Source organism: Mauremys mutica, chromosome 24 (assembly GCF_020497125.1).
Source record: "Mauremys mutica isolate MM-2020 ecotype Southern chromosome 24, ASM2049712v1, whole genome shotgun sequence".
Classification (NCBI taxonomy): Eukaryota; Metazoa; Chordata; order Testudines; family Geoemydidae; genus Mauremys; species Mauremys mutica.
The window spans coordinates 16,406,508-16,427,069 of record NC_059095.1 but is presented as its reverse complement, the minus strand read 5'-3'; the positions used below and the strand labels follow the sequence as shown (position 1 = coordinate 16,427,069).

The 20,562-nt window shown below is 46.6% G+C and overlaps 1 protein-coding gene across 3 annotated transcripts in view; it reads right to left on the bottom strand.

Annotated features, from left to right (window-relative positions):
- Nucleotides 1–20,562, bottom strand: part of RANBP3 (RAN binding protein 3) — a 282,525-nt gene that overhangs the window by 117,647 nt on the left and 144,316 nt on the right. For all 3 annotated transcript variants that reach the window (XM_044998665.1, XM_044998666.1, XM_044998667.1), the window contains 3 exons: nucleotides 10,548–10,613; nucleotides 7,936–8,028; nucleotides 7,092–7,201 (listed from right to left, as the gene is read on the bottom strand). In XM_044998665.1, the coding sequence (XP_044854600.1) occupies nucleotides 7,092–7,201; nucleotides 7,936–8,028; nucleotides 10,548–10,613 (269 nt within the window). The remainder of the gene's footprint in view (nucleotides 1–7,091; nucleotides 7,202–7,935; nucleotides 8,029–10,547; nucleotides 10,614–20,562) is intronic.

Genomic DNA, 20,562 nt, shown 5'->3' with positions numbered 1-20,562 from the left:
CACTAAAACAATGAGCTATAACGATTAACTAGCCTAACAAGGCATAGAAAGGCACTTTGTTTAAAGCTATGGATCCAAGCGATGCAGAGATGACACATTCAGGCCTTGAGTGGGCCTGACTGTTATAAAAAGGCAGTCAGCAGTGAACTAGCTGAGCGGCGAACAGCGGAGGCTAACAGAGGGAGTTCGCCTGGGGAGAGCCCACTGAGGCTTTCATCTCGCTGGCTTCTGTGAGATGCTGCAACAGCTGAGGAAGCTCTTAGAAGGAAGAAATTATAGAAGGTGAGCATTCAGCTGTTGTAACCTGCACAGGTTGTGCCATTTTTATCTTTCTTCCACAGGACAGAAGCGACTTTGACTGTACAAAGTGCAAGCTGGTCTCCATATTGGAAGAGAAGGTTCGAGGTCTGGAGAAACAAGTATCGACCCTGTGTTGCATATGAGAAAATGAAGATTTCCTGGACAGACGTCAGGATATGCTTCTACGGGCACAAAGTTCTAAAGAATTGGAGCAGGCTGCGCAGAGGGGACTGAGGGACGGTGAAGAAATTTGGCAGCATGTGACCTCCAGAAGAGGAAAGAGGAGTGTCTATGTACCAGCAATAGAGATATAGATGAGCAACCGTTTTCATGTTCTCTCCACAGGTACTAATGCGGAGAGTGGACTAGATGACACATCTGAGGGAAGGGAGCAGGACACTCCACTGATTGGAAGGCATGAGATGCACTGTCCTAGGGATGGGGGTTCCATGACCACCGCTCCCAAGAGAAGGAGGAGGGTGGTGGTGGTTGGGGACTCCCTCCTCAGAGGGACTGAGTCATCTATCTGCCGCCCAGGACCTAGGATTCACGATGTGATAGAGAGACTGCCGAGACTCATCAAGTCCTCGGATCGCTACCCCTTCCTGCTTCTCCACGTGGGCACCAATGATACTGCCAAGAATGACCTTGAGCGCATCACTGCAGACTACGTGGCTCTGGGAAGAAAGATAAAGGAGTTTGAGGCGCAAGTGGTGTTCTCGTCCATCCTCCCTGTGCAGGGAAAAGGCCTGGGTAGAGATTGTCGAATTGTGGAAGTCAATGAATGGCTACGCAGGTGGTGTCGGAGAGAAGGCTCTGGATTCTTTGACTAGGGGATGGTGTTCCAAGAAGGAGGAGTGCTAGGCAGAGACGGGCTCCACCTAACGAAGAGAGGGAAGAACATCTTCGCAAGCAGGCTGGCTAACCTAGTGAGGAGGGCTTTAAACTAGGTTCACCGGGGGAAGGAGACCAAAGCCCTGAGGTAAGTGGGGAAATCGGATACCGGGAGGAAGCACGAGCAGGAGAGTGCAAGAGGGGAGGCCTCCTGTTTCAGACTGAGAAAGCGGGACAATCAGTGAGTTATCTTAAGTGCCTATACACAAATGCAAGAAGCCTGGGAAACAAGCAGGGAGAACTGAAAGTCCAGGCACAGTCAAGGAACTATGATGTTATTGGAATAACAGAGACTTGGTGGGATAACTCATATGACTGGAGTACTGTCATGGATGGTTATAAATTGTTCAGGAAGGACAGGCATGGAAGAAAAGGTGGGGGAGTTGCACTGTATGTAATAGAGCAGTATGACTGCTCAGAGCTCCAGTATGAAACTGCAGAAAAACCTGAGAGTCCCTGGATTAAGTTTAGAAGTGTGAGCAACAAGGGTGATGTCATGGTGGGAGTCAGCTATAGACCACCAGACCAGGGGGATGAGGTGGACGAGGCTTTCTTCTGGCAACTAACAGAAGTTGCTAGATCACAGGCCCTGGTTCTCATGGGAGACTTTAATCACCCTGATATCTGCTGGGAGAACAATACAGCGGTGCACAGACAATCCAGGAAGTTTTTGGAAAGTGTAGGGGACAATTTCCTGGTGCAAGTGTTCGATGAACCAACTGGGGCAGAGCTCTTCTAGACCTGCTGCTCACAAACAGGGAAGAATTAGTAGGGGAAGCAAAAGTGGATGGGAACCTGGGAGGCAGTGACCATGAGATGGTCGAGTTCAGGATCCTGACACAAGTACGAAAGAAGAGCAGCAGAATATGAACCCTGGACTTCAGAAAAGCAGACTTTGACTCCCTCAGGGAACTCATGGGCAAGATCCCCTGGGAAAACAACATGAGGGGGAAAGGAGTTCAGGAGAGCTGGCTGTATTTTAAAGAATCCTTATTGAGGTTGCAGGAAAAAAAAATCCCGATGTTTAGAAAGAATAGTAAATATGGCAGGCAACCAGCTTGGCTTAACAGTGAAATCCTTGCTGATCTTAAACGCAAAAAAGCAGCTTACAAGAAGTGGAAGATTGGACAAATGACCAGGGAGGAGCATAAAAATATTGCTCAGGCATGCAGGAGTGAAATGAGGAAGGCCAAATCACACTTGGAGTTGCAGCTAGCCGGAGATGTTATAAGTAACAAGAATGGTTTCTTCAGGTATGTTGGCAACAAGAAGAAAGTCAAGGAAAGTGTAGGCCCCTTACTGAATGAGAGAGGCAACCTAGTGACAGAGGATGTGGAAAAAGCTAATGTACTCAATGATTTTTTTGCCTCTGTCTTCACAAACAAGGTCAGCTCCCAGACTGCTGCACTGGGCAGCACGGTATGGGGAGGAGGTGACCAGCTCTCTGTGGAGAAAGAAGTAGTTTGGGACTATTTAGGAAAGCTGGACGAGCACAAGTCCATGGGGCTGGATGTGCTGCATCCGAGGGTGCTAAAGGAGTTGGCGGATGTGATTGCAGAGCCATTGGCCATTATCTTTGAAAACTCATGGCGATTGGGGGAGGTCCTGGATGACTGGAAAAAGGCTAATGTACTGCTCATCTTTAAAAAAGGGAAGGAGGAGGATGCGGGGAACTACAGGCCAGTCAGCCTCACCTCAGTCCCTGGAAAAATTATGGTCAGGTCCACAAGGAATCAATTCTGAAGCACTTAGAGGAGAGGAAAGTGATCAGACACAGTCAGCATGGATTCATCAAGGGCAAGTCATGCCTGACTAACCTAATTGCCTTCTATGAAGAGATAACTGGGTCTGTGGATGAGGGGAAAGCAGTGGATGTGTTATTCCTTGACTTTAGCAAAGCTTTTGATACGGTCTCCCACAGTATTCTTGCCAGCAAGTTAAAGAAGTATGGGCTGGATGAATGGACTATAAGGTGGTTAGAAAGCTGGCTAGATCGTCGGGCTCAACGGGTAGTGATCAACGCCTCCATGTCTAGTTGGCAGCTGGTTTCAAGCGGAGTGCCCCAAGGGTCGGTCCTGGGGCCGGTTTTGTTTAATATCGTCATTAATGATCTGGAGGATGGCATGGACTGCACTCTCATCAAGTTTGCAGATGACACTAAACTGGGAGGAGTGGTAGATACGCTGGAGGGTAGGGATAGGATACGGCGAGACCTAGACAAATTAGAGGATTGGGCCAAAAGAAAACTGATGAGGTTCAACAAGGACAAGTGCAGAGTCCTGCATTTAGGAAGAATCCCATGTACTGCTACAGACTAGGGACCGAATGGCTAGGAAGCAGTTCTGCAGAAAAGGACCTAGGGGTTACAGTGGACGAGAAGCTGGATATGAGTCACCAGCATGCCCTTGTTGCCAAGAAGGCTAATGGCATTTTGGGCTGTATAAGTAGGGGCATTTCCAGCAGATCGAGGGGGTGATCATTCCCCTCTATTCGACATTGGTGAGGCCTCATTTGGAGTACTGTGTCCAGTTTTGGGCCCCACACTACAAGAAGGATGTGGAAAAATTGGAAAGAGTCCAGCGGAGGGCAACAAAAATTATTAGGGGGCTGGAGCACATAACTTATGAGGAGAGGCTGAGGGAACTGGGATTGTTCAGTTTGCAGAAGAGAAGAATTAGGGGGGATTTGATAGCTGCTTTCAACTACCTGAAAGGGGGTTCCAAAGAGGATGGATCTAGACTGTTCTCAGCGGTCCCTGATGACAGAACAAGGAGTAATGGTCTCAAGTTGCAGTGGGGGAGGTTTAGGTTGGATATTAGGAAAATCTTTTTCACTAGGAGGGTGGTGAAGCACTGGAATAGGTTACCTAGGGAGGTGGTGGAATCTCCTTCCTTAGAGGTTTTTTAAGGTCAGGCTTGACCTGGCTGGGATGATTTAGTTGGGAACTGGTCCTGCTTTGAGCAGGGGGTTGGACTAGATGACCTCCTTAGGTCCCTTCCAACCCTGATATTCTATGATTCATCTGGAAGGAACAGAGGTGGCAGCTGGCACTATGTCACCTTTTAGAGCCATGCCCTGGGAACATGTTGGAACACTGAAGGGAGAGGTAGGAGGAACACATGAGCACTCTAAGAGGTGCTGCTACCAGAAGATTCCACCATCTAACCTGTACCCGTTGGCACATCCTAAGAGTGGGAATGTGCAGAGGACACAAAAAAGAACAAGAGCCTGAGCACCCACATCTGCACCTCTAGTCCCCAGATCCCTCTCTCCTCCTCTGAATTCTTCCATGATTTCTATTCATGCGCCTCCCTACTCCTGCCATGCCCCTCATGCCCCCTCATCATCTGCATGTCTCCTCCATAAACAACTTTTTGTGGTTACTATGGTTTAACTGCAGTAGATCTGTTGTCCTCTGGGCCCTGTATCCATTGTCAAGTCCCTTCCCTTGACCCCTTCCACGCCCTTCACCTCTCTCCATCCCCTACTTTCCCCCCATCCCCGTAGTTCCACAGTATTCTTCCCAGCAAGTTAAAAAAGTATGGATTGGATGACTGAACTATACGGTGGATAGAAAGCTGGCTAGATCGTCGGCTCAAAGGTCAACGGTTGGCAGCCAATATTAAGCTGAGTGCCCAACGGGTCTGTCCTGGGGCCGGTTTTGTTCAACATCTTCATTAATGATCTTGGATGACGGGATGGATTGCACCCTCAGCAAGTTCACAGATGACTCTAAGCTGGGGGGGGAAGGTAGATATGCTGGAGGGTAGGAATAGGATCCAGAATGACCTAGACAAATTGGAGGACTAGACCAAAAAAAATCTGATGAGGTTCAACAAGGACAAGTGCAGAGTCCTGCACTTAGGATGGAAGAATCCCATGCACAGGCTGGAGACCACCTGGCTAAGCGGCAGTTCTACAGAAAAGCACCTGGGGATTACAGTGGATGAGAAGCTGGATATGAATCAACACTGTGCCCTTGTTGCCAAGGCGGCTAACCGCATATTGGGCTGCATTAGTAGGAGTATTGCCAGCAGTTCAAGGGAAGTGATTATTCAGCACTCGTGAAGCCACCTCTGGGGTACTGCATCCAGTTTTGGGTCCCCCACTACAGAAAGGATGTGGACAAATTGGAGAGAGAGTCCAGTGGAGGGCAACAAAAATTATTAGAGGGCTGGGGCACATGACTTACGAGGAGAGGCTGAGGGAACTGGGCTTATTTAGTCTGCAGAAGAGAAGAGTGAGGGAGGATTTGATAGCAGCCTTTAACCACCTGAAGCGGGGTTCCAAAGAGGATTGAGCTCAGCTGTTCTCAGTGGTGGCAGATCATAGAACAAGGAGCAATGGTCTCAAGTTGCAGTGGGGGAGGTCGAGGTTGGATATTAGGAAAAACTATCTCACTTGGAGGGTGGTGAAGCGCTGGAATGGGTTCTCTAGGGAGGTGGTGGAATCTCCATCCTTAGAAGTTTTTAAGGCCTGGCTTGACAAAGCCCTGGCTGGGATGATTTAGTTGGGGTTGGTCCTGCTTTGAGCAGGGGGTTGGACTAGATGACCTCCTGAGGTCTCTTCCAACCCTAATCCTCTATGACTCTGAGCAACATTCTACATTCAAACATTTAATAAATGTGTTTAAGCATTTAAAATATAAGCATCTATAAAAACACTTTAAATGCGTATGGGACAGGAAACTGGAGTGGAGGGAAAAGCTGGGGCGTTGGTTTAGTTAGTAGGGCTGATGAAGGAAGCTGTACAGTAAGGAATCTTGTTTCTCAGGCTCTCTAGTTGTGTCCCTAACAAATCCATAGCCAGGCTTTCATTCAAGCTCTCTCTGTGCCCTTTTCCCTCTTCCCCAGCTTCCCACTACCCTGATAAATTTGGCCAGCAGAAGATGCAGTCAGACTGACCTTGTAAGGTCCACTGGACTCAGGATCCTCTGGTGAGCTGCACGACAGTTGCCACAGGCAGCAGTGCCTCTTTGATAGAGAAGCTTCACTTCTCATGCGACACTTACATTAAAGCTTCCTACCCCTCTTGCTCCCTGACTTGCACACAGGGCAAAGAAAGGGAGACATCTGCAGGCAAAGCAGTACGAGAAGTATATTGTCCAACTCTGAGAAGGTGGCCCTCTCCCTATCAGGCTGGCAAATCTATAGTTCATACAGGAGACCCAGCCCAGTAAACCTCACTAAATCAAGTCACACTTAGGCTTCTGTCAGCAAACTTTATCAGGATGCAGCTGGTGGTGTGTTGGGGTTGCAGCAGACACCAATGGGGAGGAGCATCACTTAAGAGAGAGACCCTCCCCATTCTATGTTAGGAACAGAGACACCTGGACAGTGAATCCAACCAGGCAGCTACTGAGGACAGAAGTCGTCTGTAAGAAATGCACTGTTCCACTAGCACCTCTGAGGGGGGAAAAAAATCCATTGATTATGCCAAAGGGTACCTTCTTAATTAAGTATGCTTAGATTCAGTAAGCCTTCTATACAATACTTGATTGATGTATGAGGAGATATTTAAAATAAATTAGTGACTATTATCACTGATACAATCGTATTTCTAATGAGTGCAATACAAATCGGTGCTATTTAGAGAATACTTGTTTAAACAAGTATTCTCTAAATAGCACCGATTTGTATTGCACTCATTAGAAATATGAGCGGAGGGATAGCTCAGTGGTTTGAGCATTGGCCTGCTGAACCCAGGGTTAGGAGTTCAATCCTTGAGGGGACCATTTAGGGATCTGGGGCAAAAATCTGTCTGGGGATGGGTCCTGCTTTGAGCAGGAGGTTGGACTTGATGACCTGAGGTCCCTTCCAACCCTGATATTCTAAAACAACATTCAAATGAGAATTTACAGAACTGCAACTGATCATCTAAATCACTGTCACACTCACCTGGTCTTCAGCATCAGAAGCTTTCTGTGTTGTGTTACTTAATGATTCTGATGTGGCTGCCACTGCAGAGTCTGGTGGGATGTTTACACCATTGGTCCCACTGCTGGGAACTGTAATGAGAAATGTTATATGCTGAAGATTTAGAGGGCCATCCAAAAGGATATTCAGCTTTTCAAAATAATATAGAAAATTGCAGTTGGTAAATTTCCAACCCACTAGATCCCCTAAGAAGCATTAAGAGTCCAACATCATTCATCTCCTACATTCCCAGAAGGCTAAAAAAAAAAAAAAAATCGATTTGGAACCATTAAAAATGTGTTTATAAAATGTTTAGTGTGAACATTCTACATATTTAAATTCATCCTGTACTCTTTCTTAGCATTTTATAAGATCAGTTTCATAATGTATGTACACTTCAAGTCTTAGTAAAACAGTTTCCTCATTTTATAAGGCCCCAAATCATGCAATTACATGACTCAATTACTTAATGAGTTTTACTCATAAAGTTAATTATATTTTACACCACCAGACTCCAGAGACAAACATACTACTCAGGTTCTGGAGACAGACAATGCCTCACAATTCACCCAAGATGCATTTACTAAACAAACACTGCGTATCTCATTGTGTGTTGTTTCTTATGTGACAGTTGTATTTCACCCTAATGACTTCTAGGTTCCTTTGAAACCGAGTGAAATTTGGAAGACATTAAAGAAAAAGGAGAAACAAAATTAACCTCAGAGTTACAGGTCTGTTGCCATTTTGGTTCTCTTTCCCAACATCACTATGCATACATGATCAAAATGCATGGAATATTATAGAGCAATAGAGGAATGTGATTTACCCATTTGTGAAAAAGCCTTAGGCTGGGGTGCTTGTAAAACTGCAGGGCGTAGTACACTTCGTTGCTGTTCCTTAGGTTTCTGGCTTGGGAGACCTAAACATGAAAGCAAACTTTTCCAGGACTCTCAAGTACATTAGCTGCAAAAATCAACATCTACTCAATCTTCTCCTTCAGTGTTTCTGAGACAATGCAAGATTGAAGTGGCACAAAGTTCAAATTATATCATACTTGTCCCCTGGAAAATACATTTTCTTGCCCCCCCAAATTAATTCAGAAAGGGTAAGATTACTGTTTTGTTCCTAGTCTTTAAACAGTTCCTTAATGCATTCTGCATTTTCCCACTAAAACCTACATTAAAAGAATATTAAGACAGAATAAAAGCCAGAAAATTCAATTAAGAGTGACGTGCAGAGAACATGCATTCCCAGCTGTATTTATGAAAGCCATGCCCAGCTCCACACACTAGGTCTTATCCTTCCCTTTAAATTCTCTTACAAGTTGTGGAGGGTGAAATACTTTTCATGGCCTGTAAACTGAAACTTATTGAAAACACTAATCTAGCATATTGTTCCATTTAATCCTGACCAGCTCTTGGGGCCAAACTGATCTTTTTGGAATTCTATAAAACAACACAATATGCTACAGTTCTTCCATTCACATCTGGACTTAAAAAAAGTCTATTAGGAACCCCTTGCCTCACTCTCCCAACTGGATCAACTCCAGAAGTCTATGGAAATCCCTGATCAGTTAGGGAAGTGGCCCCCAACGCAATGCCCGCGGGCGCCATGGCGCCCGCCGGGGCATTTATGTGCGCCTGCCTAGTGCCCAGCAGAGGAGAGAAGCCACAGCCCCACGCCTGCCGGGGACAGAGAACTCCAGGGCTGCAGGCGCTGGTGTTCTCTGTCCCTGGCAGGCGCGGGGCTTCAGCTTCTCTCTGGCTTTTCTGGGGTTGCAGGCTGCGGGGACCGGTGTTCTCGGTCCCCTGCAGGTGTGGGGCCGCGGCTTAAGCCGGAGAAAAACCACGGCCCTGTGCCTCCCTGGGACAGAGAACTCCGGGGCTGCGGGCGCCAGTGTTCTCTGTCCCTGGCAGGCGTGGGGCCCGTCTAGTGCCCAGCATGGGAGAGAAGCCGGGGACAGAGAACTGCTGGGGACAGAAAACTCCAGGGCTGCAGGCACAGGGCGCTGGCGTTCTTTGTCCCTGGCAGGCACAGGGCCACAGCTTCGCTCTGGCTTCTCTGGGGCTGCAGGCGCCAGTGTTCTTGGTCCCCAGCAGGCTTAAGCCGGAGAGAAGCTGCGGCTTAAGCCGGAGAGAAGCCGCGGACCGGTGCCTGACAGGGACTGAAAACACCAGCGCCTGCAGCCCCGGAGTACTCTGTCCCCAGCAGGCGCGGGGCCGCGGCTTCTCTCCCATGCTGGGCACTAGGCGGGCCCCATGCCTGCCAGGGATGGAGAACACCGGCGCCCACAGCCTGCAGCCCCGGAGTTCTCTGTCAATGGCAGGCATGGGGCCGTGGCTTCTCTCCAGGGCTGCAGGCGTCGGTGTTCTCTGTCCCTGGCAGGCGTGGGGCCCGTCTAGTGCCCAGCATGGGAGAGAAGCCGCGGCCCCGCCCCTGCCGGGGACAGAGAACTCCGGGGCTGCAGGCTTCATTCTATGTTAAAGTAAGAATAATAAACGTTGAACTGCTGGTCCAAATATATTTTACTTTTTTAAAATAAATAAGATTAAAACTGTTTATGATATTTGTTTTGTAAAAACTCCTTAATTTTTCTTACGGGTAGATAAAAAAGAGGAAATTCACATGGTAAGATGAAAGAGTAATTGCCGAATAATTTAATTAATACCTTTTACATGTAAAATTACCCTTTTTATCTTATGGATTCATATATTATGTAATATTAAATATGATGTTTTTCATATTATTTAATGTACAAATACAAAATAAGTCTTGAAAAATTGTTGGCGCCCGCCATACTCTTTTGAAAACATGAATGTGCTACTGGCCACAAAAAGGTTGGGGACCACTGAGTTAGGGTTTCTCCTCAGAAGTAAAAAAAGGAACACTTGGTCCATTAAAATGTTATGAAAAAATTGTCACCTTTAACGTTAATATTTTACTTTACTGAAAGAGTCATTTTTCAAAGTTTCCAAAAAGATGTCCTGAATTTGGACGGCTAAGGAGACTGTTAGATATACTGACTGCCTCCATCTTTGTACACATGCCCTAATTTTGATTTGTATAAATTGGCTTTTGAGCACTAGAAGAGAGCAAAACAAAACATGAGAAAGCAATAAACTTTGGTAATATTTTACAAACTCCCATTTGTACTGAGAATTAAACAGTTTAAGTTACAAATCATGGTTTCCACTAACACAAAGCAACAGTTTTATTTCCTTAAACTCCTATGGTAATTGTAACAGCACTGCTCCCTCTGTCACATACTTACATATACAAAACAAATTTCTTAACCCCAGTGTTCATGCAATAGAAGAAGATTTTTTAAACAGGAACTAGAATCCTTCCAATTTGGAGATTAGTTTGAGGAAACCCCTGAATAAAACGAGGTCTTCATTTAATGTGCTTTTCCTCTGCCTCAGAAAATATTAAACCTACCTGCGCTGGGTGCCTGGCCATGGATAAGTGTTGGTGGTTTCAGACGGAATCCACTGCTCTTTTCCTCTAGAAGTACAATACAAAATATAAGAACGTAGGTTCTCAGAGGCATGTAGCAAAAACAGGGGACCGAGCAGAATGCAAAGAATTAAGCACTCTCACATCAGACAACAAAGAAGGTACTTTCAGACACAAGCCACAGAGAGCTCACACTTTTCCCAATGTAATGCCCACCAGCAGCAGAAATGCCTAATATAAAAAGAAGGAGGGGGAAGATAGCTCAGTGGTCTGAGCATTGGCCTGCTAAAACCCAGGGTTGTGAGTTCAATCGCTGAGAGGGGTCACCTAGGGATCTGGGGCAAAATCAGTACTTGGTCCTGCTAGTGAAGGTAGGGGCTGGACTCAATGATCTTTCAGGGTCCCTTCCAGTTCTAGGAGATAGGTATATCTCCATATATTTAATGCTGCAAAATGGTTTTTTTCCCCAAAATTGGAGGAGGAGATCTTGTTTTCCTCAATAAGAAATACAGTCTTAGCTTCCACTGAACAAGACAGTAAAATTAAATCAAGAGGAACAAATTATGAGTTGTTGCCAGATATATATTTTAAATTTTATTTGTTTTAAGGAAAATATAATCAGATTTTTCGTTGTGTTGTAAATCATGAGTACCCGGGCACAAAAAATAAAAATGGATACTTATTAAGAAACAAACAGTTGCTTTAACCAAGTAGAGTGATCACACTAAAAAGTAAAACTGAAAGCATGGCAAAATCCAACAGCAGCTACCATTAAAGAACGTAATATATTATACTGTTGATGGGATATACTTGAAAGAGATGCAAGCAAGCAGTGTATATCTATTTGGTCTCCCTGAGTGGGGAAAATAGGAAGGGATATCTGAGGTCCTTTATTATATTGGGTTTAGATGCCTTTACTGAACCAGTCTTAACTGAGGATTATAGAAATAGTTTAAGGGGACAGACCGGTAATGAGGAATCGGGGGGAAAAAAAAACAACAACCATACCTAGGATTCTGAGAGATGAGATTTAGGACTTGCCTGCACGTAAAACGCTACAGTAGCACAGTTGCACTGCTGCAGCTCCTCCACTGTAGCATTTCAGTGTAGACACAACCCATGCCAATGGGAGGGATTCATGCCAATGGAATTCTTCCATTGACCTAACGCAGTATACATGGGGACTTAGGTTGTCTTAGGCCTGGTCTACACTACGAGTTTATACCGAATTTAGCAGGGTTAAACCGAGTTAACCCTGCACCCGTCCACACAATGAAGCCCTTTATATCGATATAAAGGGCTCTTAATACCGGTATCTGTAATCCTCCCCGAGGGGAGTAGCGCTGAAATCGGTATTGCCATGTCGGATTAGGGTTAGTGTGGCCGCAAATCAACAGTATTGGCCTCCGGGCGCTATCCCACAGTGCACCATTGTGACCACTCTGGACAGCAATCTGAACTCGGCTGCACTGGCTAGGTAGACAGAAAAAGTCCCGCGAACTTTTGAATTTCATTTCCTGTTTGCCCAGCATGGAGAGCTGATCAGCACAGGTGACCACGCAGAGCTCATCAGCACAGGTAAGCATGCAGTCTGAGAATCAAAAAAGAGCTCCAGCATGGACCGTACGGGAGGTACTGGATCTGATCGCTATATGGGGAGATGATTGCGTGCTAACAGAACTCCGGTTCCAAAAGACGAAATGAAAAAACATTTGAAAAAATCTCCAAGGCCATGATGGAGAGAGGCCAAACCACGGACTCAGTACAGTGCTGTGAGAAAGTTAAGGAGCTCAGACAAGCCTACTAGAAAACCAAAGAAGCAAATGGAAGGTCCGGGGCAGGGCCGCAAACATGCCGCTTCTATGCTGAGCTGCATGCAATTCTAGGGGGGTCCGCCACCACTACCCCACCCCTGACCGTGGATTCCGAGGCGGGGGTAATCTCAGCCATGCCTGAGGATTTTGTGGACAGGGAAGATGAGGAGGAGGAAGAGGAGGACGAGCTTTCAGAGAGCACACAGCACACCGTTCTTCCCGACAGCCAGGACCTTTTTCTCAGCCTGACGGAATTATCCTCCCAGCCCTCCTAAGCCAGTATCTCAGACAATGAAGCCATGGAAGGGACCTCTGGTGAGTGTACCTTTGTAAATATAAAACATGGTTTAAAAGCAAGTGTTTTTTAATGATTAATTTGCCCTGAGGACTTGGGATGCATTCACGGCCAGTACAGTTACTGGAAAAGTCTGTTAACATGTCTGGGGATGGAGCAGAAATCCTCCAGAGACATCTCCATGAAGCTCCCCTGGAGGTACTCCAAAAACCTTTGCAGAAGGTTTCTGGGCAGAGCAGCCTTATTCCATCCTCCATGGTAGGACACTTGACAACGCCATGCATGTAGCAAGTAATCTGGTACCATTGCATGACAAAGCCTAGCAGTGTATGGTCCCGGTGTTTGCTGGCATTCAAGCAACATCCGTTCTTTATCTCGCTGTGTTATCCTCAGGAGAGTGATATCGTTCATGGTAACCTGGTTGAAATACGGGAATTTAATTAAGGGGACAGAGGTGGCCATTCCTACTGGGCTGTTTGCCTGTGGCTGAAAAAAAATCTTTCCCTGCAGTTAGCCAAGCAGAGCGGGGGAGGTGGATTGGCGCTGAGCGTTTTTGCATTTGGCTAGCAAGGATCTTCCCTGATACCAGCCACACAGTGGGGGAAGGGGTAAAGTGATCATCCCAGAGAATTGGATTGGGGCCGGGGGGGGGGGGGTTGGTTTCTGCTGCTGCACGTTAACAGGAAAGATGCAGCACTCAATGTGCTTTGCTTGCTATTTGGGAAAGGAGGGCGCTGGATATATGAAGGCTGCAGAAACCGAAAGACAATGGCTTACCATGGCCGCATGCAAACCGAATTCTGTTGCCTGGACCTGCGTCTGTGATCTCTAACACCAAAGCCACAGGCACTCAATATTAAGATGCAAAATGCAACCTTGTACTGAAATCACATGTGCAATGTAATGTGAATAGTGGTGTTCACCATGAAAGAGTATAACCGTTGTTCTGTAAAATGCATCTTTTTAAATACTTCTCTCTCTTTTTTCCCTCCCTCCTGCAGCTGCAAATTTTTCAAGCCTCCCTCCTCCGTTCCGAAGGCTATCTCAGATAAGGCGGCGGAAAAAAAAGACGCGAGATGAAATGTTCTCGGAAATTATGGAAGTGACCAGCAATGAAAGAGCTCATCTGAATGAGTGGAAGGACATGGTATCAAAGTACAGGAAAGATGCCAGTGACCGTGAGAACAGGCGGGACGAACGTGAGGACAAGAGGGACGAATGTGAGAAGAGGAGGGGCGCTCGAGATGAGAGGTGGCGGCAGGAAGATCAGAGGAGGCATGATGCAACGCTGGGGCTGCTGCGTGATCAAACTGATATGCTCTGGCGTCCGGTGGAGCTTCAGGAATGGCAGCAGGATCACAGAGTGCCGCTGCAGCCCCTGTATAACCACCCTCCCCCCTCACCATGTTCCTTAGCCTCCTCACCCACCAGACGTGTAAGAACGCGTGGGGGGAGGCTCCGTGCACCTGCCCACTCCACCCCAGTGGACAGCCCAACCAAAAGGCAGTCATTATTTTGAAATTTTTTTAGTGGCCTTTTCCTTCCCTCTTATCCTCCTCCCAAACCCCACCCAGGCTACCTTGTCAGTTCTCTCCCTTTTTTATAATCAATTAATAAAGAATACATGATTTTTAAACGATAGTGACTTTATTTCCTTAGAAAGCAAGCTGTAATCGAAGGGAGAGAGTGGGTTGCTTACAGGGAATGAGTCAATCAAGGGGGTGGGTTTTCATCAAGGAGAAACAAACACAACAGTCACATCATACCCTGGCCAGTGATGAAACTGGTTTTCAAAGCTTCTCTGATGCGCACCGCTTCCTCGTGTGCTCTTCTAATCGCCCTGGTGTCTGGCGCTGTGTAATTAGCGGCCAGGCGATTTGCCTCAGCCTCCCACCCTGCCATAAAGGTCTCTCCCTTACTCTCACAGAGATTGTGGAGCACACAGCAAGCAGCAATAGCAATGGGGATATTGGTTTGGCTGAGGTCTGAGAGAGTCAGTAATGTGCGCCAGCGTCCCTTTAAACCTCCAAATGCACATTCTACCACCATTCTGTACTTGCTCAGCCTGTAGTTGAACAGCTCCTGACTACTGTCCAGATTGCCTGTGTATGGCTTCATGAGCCATGGCATCAAGGGGTAGGCTGGGTCCTCCAAGATAACTACAGGCATTTCAACATCTCCAACTGTTATTTTCTGGTCTGGAAAGTAATTCCCTTCCTGTAGCCGTTTAAACAGAGTAGTGTTCCTGAAGACGCGAAAGTCATGAACCCTTCCCGGCCATCCCACGTTGATGTTGATGTTGGTGAAACATCCCTTGTGATCCACTAGTGCTTGCAGCACCATTGAAAAGTATCCCTTGCGGTTTATGTACTGGGTGCCCTGGTGCTCTGATGCCAAGATAGGGATATGGGTTCCATCTATCGCCCCACCACAGTTAGGGAATCCCATTGCAGCAAAGCCATCTACTATGACCTGCACATTTCCCAGAGTCACTACCTTTCGTAGCAGCAGCTTAGTGATTGCTTTAGCTACTTGCATCACAGCAGCCCCCACAGTAGATTTGCCCACTCCAAATTGATTCCTGACTGACCGGTAGGTGTCTGGCGTTGGAAGCTTCCAGAGGGCTATCGCCACTCGCTTCTCAACTGTGAGGGCTGCTCTCATCTTGGTATTCTGGCATTTCAGGGCAGGGGAAAGCAAGTCGCAAAGTTCCATGAAAGTGCCCTTACGCATGCGAAAGTTTCGCAGCCACTGGGAATCAGCCCAATACCTGCAACACTATGCGGTCCCACCAGTCTGTGCTTGTTTCCCAGGCCCAAAATCGGCGTTCAATGGCTAGAACCTGCCCCATTACCAACATGATCTCCAACGCACCGGGGCCTGCGGTTTGAGAGAATTCTGTGTCCATGTCCTCATCACTCTCGTCGCCGCTCTGCCATAGCCGCCTCCTCCTCGCCTGGTTTTGCAGGTCCTAGTTCAGCATAGACTGCACAAGAATGCACGAGATGTTTACAATGTCCATGATTGCTGTCTTGAACTGAGCAGGGTCCATGTTTGCCATGGTATGGCGTCTGCACAGTTCACCCAGGAAAAAAGGCGCGAAACGGTTGTCTGCCGCTGCTTTCACGGAGGGAGGGGTGAGGCTGTACCCAGAACCACCAGTGACAATCTTTTTTGCCCTATCAGGCACTGGGATCTCAACCCAGAATTCCAGTGGGTGGGGGAGACTGGGGGAACTATGGGATAGCTATGGGATAGCTACTGTGATGGAGCAAGGCTGGATGGCTACAGGAAAGTACTGAGGAGCAGGTATGTTAGCTCCAGGCTAAGCAAATCCCTAGTACCATGGGAACCAAAATGGCAGTTGCTCCAGGCTAATCAAGGCACCTGGGGCCAATTAAGAACTTTCTAGAAGGCACCGGAGAGAGCTACATTGATTGGAGCACCTGCAGCCAATCAGAACAGGCTAATCAAGGCACCTGGTATAAAAAGGGGAGCTCACTCCAGTCTAGGGAGGAGGAGCCAGAGGAAAGAAGTGTGCATGAGGAGCTGGGAGCAAGAGACACAAGGAACTAAGAACTAAGAACTGAGAGGGGGTACTACTGGAGGATTGAGGAAAACACCATACAATCAAGCAGCATCAGACACCAGGAGGATCCTGTGGTGAGGATAAAGAAGGTGTTTGAAGGAGACTATGGGGAAGTAGCCCAGGGAGCTGTAGCGGTCAAGCAGCGGTTACAAGTCACACTATAGAGACTGCTGCAATTCACAGGGCCCTGGGCTGGAACCCGGAGTAGAGGGCGGGCCCTGGTTCCCCCCTAGCCCCGCTACTCCTAATCAGACATAGGAGTAGTTGATCCAGACTATGGGTTTCATCCAAGGGGAAAACCACTGAGGGGAAGAAATCCGCCAATAAGCGCAGGACCTACTAGAGGAGAGGAGGAACTTTGCCACACTACCCACAGTGCAACGCTCCAGAATTCGACGCTAGCCTTGGTACATGGACGCACACCGCCAAATTAATGTGCTTAGTGTGGCCACGTGCACTCGACTTTATACAATCTGTTTTAAAAAACCGGTTTCTGTAAAATCGGAATAATCCTGTAGTGTAGACATACCCCTAATTACGCTGCTCAGTGGTGTGGATTTTTCACACCCCTGATTGATATAGTTAAACCAATCTAGTTTTCTGGTATAGACCAGGCCTTACTTGTTGTACAGTCAAAGAGAGAGCCCACCACCCAGTCCACTCTCCCCCCAACCCTCCCAATATGGGACAATGTTTGCTCACTATCATAGGGAACAGAACCCCCCCTCCCACCTATAATCTAGTCAGATGTGTCAAGCTTTCCTGTTACAGAAGGCCTATCCTTAGCCATGCCCCCAGCACAGAAGCAACAATATTTGTACAGGTAGCCTGTACAGGACATTTTGCTGTGAATAGTCTTTGGTTTCTGCAGCCCCACTTTGCTGAGACACAGTTTGCTAAAACACTACTACATGAGGAGGAAAAAGATCCTTTTTGAGGGCTCAGAAATGGAACTAGAAAATGAAGTAATCCAACAAGCATTAGAAGCACAAAAGACTAACACATTTCCAACACTATGAAGGCAATTACCCCTTTGGTGATGGAAGGCAATGTTTATGTTGAGCCAGAATTCTACAGAACACTTGGTTTTCTATTTGTCTACGGCATCAAGCTGTATCTACATTAAAATAAAGTTAATCAAGTTTCACATTTTGGGGCATAAATTAATTGCTTGTGGGGTGTCAAGAAAATCTCTCACAGTGACTAACCTGGAACACTGCACAATAGGTTAGGAGACATACCAGGGAATGAGGGGGTTACTTAACTTTGAAGCAACAGATACTGGAGGCTGGACAGTACACTTAGCAGACCTACCACGGAAAATTCTGTTTCCAAGAACTTCCATTTACTGATTACATTAACCTCCCTACCTTCCTCATCACAAGACAACTTAAGACTTGAAACCAAGAGCTAAGGAACACCAGGATTTGTATTAATTCATTACATACAAAATAGTTGCAAGAAAAAAAAAAAAAGGTAAAAACCCAAAAGACGACATTCATTTTCCTTCACAACTTCTGGGTAAGTGACTAATGTAAGTGTCAAAGGAGAGGAATGAGGGAGGAAACATTATTTATTATGTATATAGATGTACAGATACCTGCTTCTATCAAAATGCTTTATCCATCACAAGCTTAGCAAAATACTCCCATCGCTCAGATTCTGAACACAACGACATTTATCTATTAACTTAGTAAAGGTCACTCTGGGACACATCAATAGTCCAAGTAGCCTCTGGCGGTTATTTGTAGTCACCAGCATAGGAGGAGGAAAAAACCCACACCTAATAGCCAGCAGGCCACCTTCTTAGAATATTACACACTTTTTAGAAGAATAAGTTTTACCCATTTAAAGAGATTTCAATGAACAAATCTTTTTTCTAAACAAAAAGAGTTGCTCAAGGTAAATCTTCCCTAAACTAAACTACTAAAATAAACTCACGATTGCATAAAGCAGGGAATTTACATACACAAGGACTCTGTTAAGCTCTCAGAGGAGTGGCCTCAAGACAGGATGCACTGTTCCCTCCTCTAGAAAGACTTCTTAAAAGGGACAGTTGTGTTTCATAATGTGGAAAGGAAAGGAGCAACAGACACGTTCAATTAAATTGAAAAGATCTCTCTTCAGCCAAGTTAAAAGGAGACAATTAAAAAAAAATGATTTAATAGTGCCAGCCTGCCAGGAGCTGGTAGAGGGACAGCACAATCAGCCCCCAGAGAAAGGTGGTATCCCCATGCTGCCAGGAGCAGACCACATTATGAAGGCAGAACAATAAGCTGTTGGATGTCAGGGACCATAATGGGGTGGTCTGACTTAGCAGTGGAGTCATGGCTGCAGTTGGGAGTCACACCAAAAATCAAAATCAGAGTAAAAAGCCATGCCGAGGATTAAGACAGAGTTGGAATCCGAAGTCATGCCAAGCGTCAAAGATGGAGTCAGTAGCAGGGGTGAGGGAGAGAAAGCAGGAACCAGGAATAAGGAGCAGGGCGAGGCAGCAGGAGCCAGGAACAAGAAGTAGGAACCACGCGAAGAGGCAGTGCCTTGATCTCAGGGGTCTAGCCAACAAAAGGCCAAGCAACTAGTTGCTCAGAGAACGGGTGGGACAGAAACAGGAAGCTTTATACCTGGTGGTGTCCAATCAACAGTCTGTTGCTAATCAGTGGGTGTAACCTCTGGTGGCAGGTATTGTTCCTGCTGTGGAAAGCTGCTGATCCTAGTGTCGTTAATGCTACTAGTGCACTTGCACCTCTGGTTTTAGCTACACCAGCAGAGTGCAGCTTGCTGATTTAGCAGACCTCGACATTACTTATAAAGAAAGACCACAGGTTTTGTTTGGTGGCAAAGGCATTTGGACAGGTTTATGGTTGACAAAGCATAGTACTAGCTCCCCATAGGAGCTACAGGTACACTAACATTTATGTCCGCGACATGGTAGCATGTTGTTCAATCAACATATCAGGATGCTGTCCTCTAGACAAGTGCAGATATGTCTCTTCTATGGCTTTTATTTTTTAATACAATGATATAATATGTAACTTATTTGTATTTTATTATGAGTGGAGATTGGGGGGGCACTGCCCCCCCCAACTGGATACAACGCAGAGGCAACATGTGAGGGGCTCCCAGATTTCTCCCTTGTAATTGGGCTTGCTTCCTCCTAGAGGAGAAATGTTCAGGGGGAAGGCAACAGTGACTTCAGGAGCGTGTCCTCGTTGCCAAGAAGGCCGACGGCATATTGGGTTGTATTAATAGGAGCACTGTGAGCAGATCGAGGGAAGTATTAGTCCCCTCTATTTGAGACTGGTGAGGCCACAGCTGAAGTACTGAGTCAAGTTTTGGTCCTCCCACTATAGAAGAGATGTGGAGAAATTGGAGAGAGTCCAGCGGAGGGCAACAAAAACGATTAGAGGGCTGGGACACATGACTTACGAGGCGAGGCTGAGGGAACTGGGATTATTGAGTCTGCAGAAGAGAAGAGTGAGGGAGGATTTGATAGTAGCCTTCAACTACCTGAAAGGAGGTTCCAAAGAGGATGGAGTTAGGCTGTTCTCAGTGGTGGCAGATGACAGAACAAGAAGCAATGGTCTCAAGTTGCAGTGGGGGAGGTCTAGGTTGGATATTAGGAAACACTATTTCATTAGGAGGATGGTGAAGCACTGGAATGGGTTATTTAGGGAGGTGGTGGAATCTCCATCCTTAGAGGTTTTTAAGGCCCAGCTTTACAAAGCCTTGGCTGGGATAATTTAGTTGGTGTTGGTCCTGCTTTGAGCAGGTGATTGGACTAGATGACCTCATGAGATCTCTTCCAAACCTAAAATTCAATGATTCTATGACTCCAGAGTTTGACAAAGCTTTCATACAGGAGAGTCTGCCATGCAGGGTTTGTGAGGGTCATTGAAAAACAGTAGCAAATGCTTCTACAGATAAGTCCCAATTGGTCAACATTGAACGATCCTGCTCTAGAAGGGGAGAGACTTATGCCAGAGCTATCCCAGTAAGCAGGCTCAGTATTAGACCCAGTTTACTTGATTATTACATACTCTTTGCGCTAGAGCATAAACAGAAGTCTGAACTAGGTAAGGAACCCATGAAACTTATTGTAGGCATCATTATATACTGCCAGCAGAGGGACTCTGGGGCTGGTCAACCAAGCTGGCATCGTAAGGGCAGACAAATCGGTACCCACAGCCGCTCCAAGTGCTGTAGCTTGCTCCAGCCCGGAGCGGTTTCTCATCTGTAGCTGTAGTGCTTGGTCCCTCAGTTTCAGGTTTTCATCCTATAGAGAGGTGCAGTCTACTC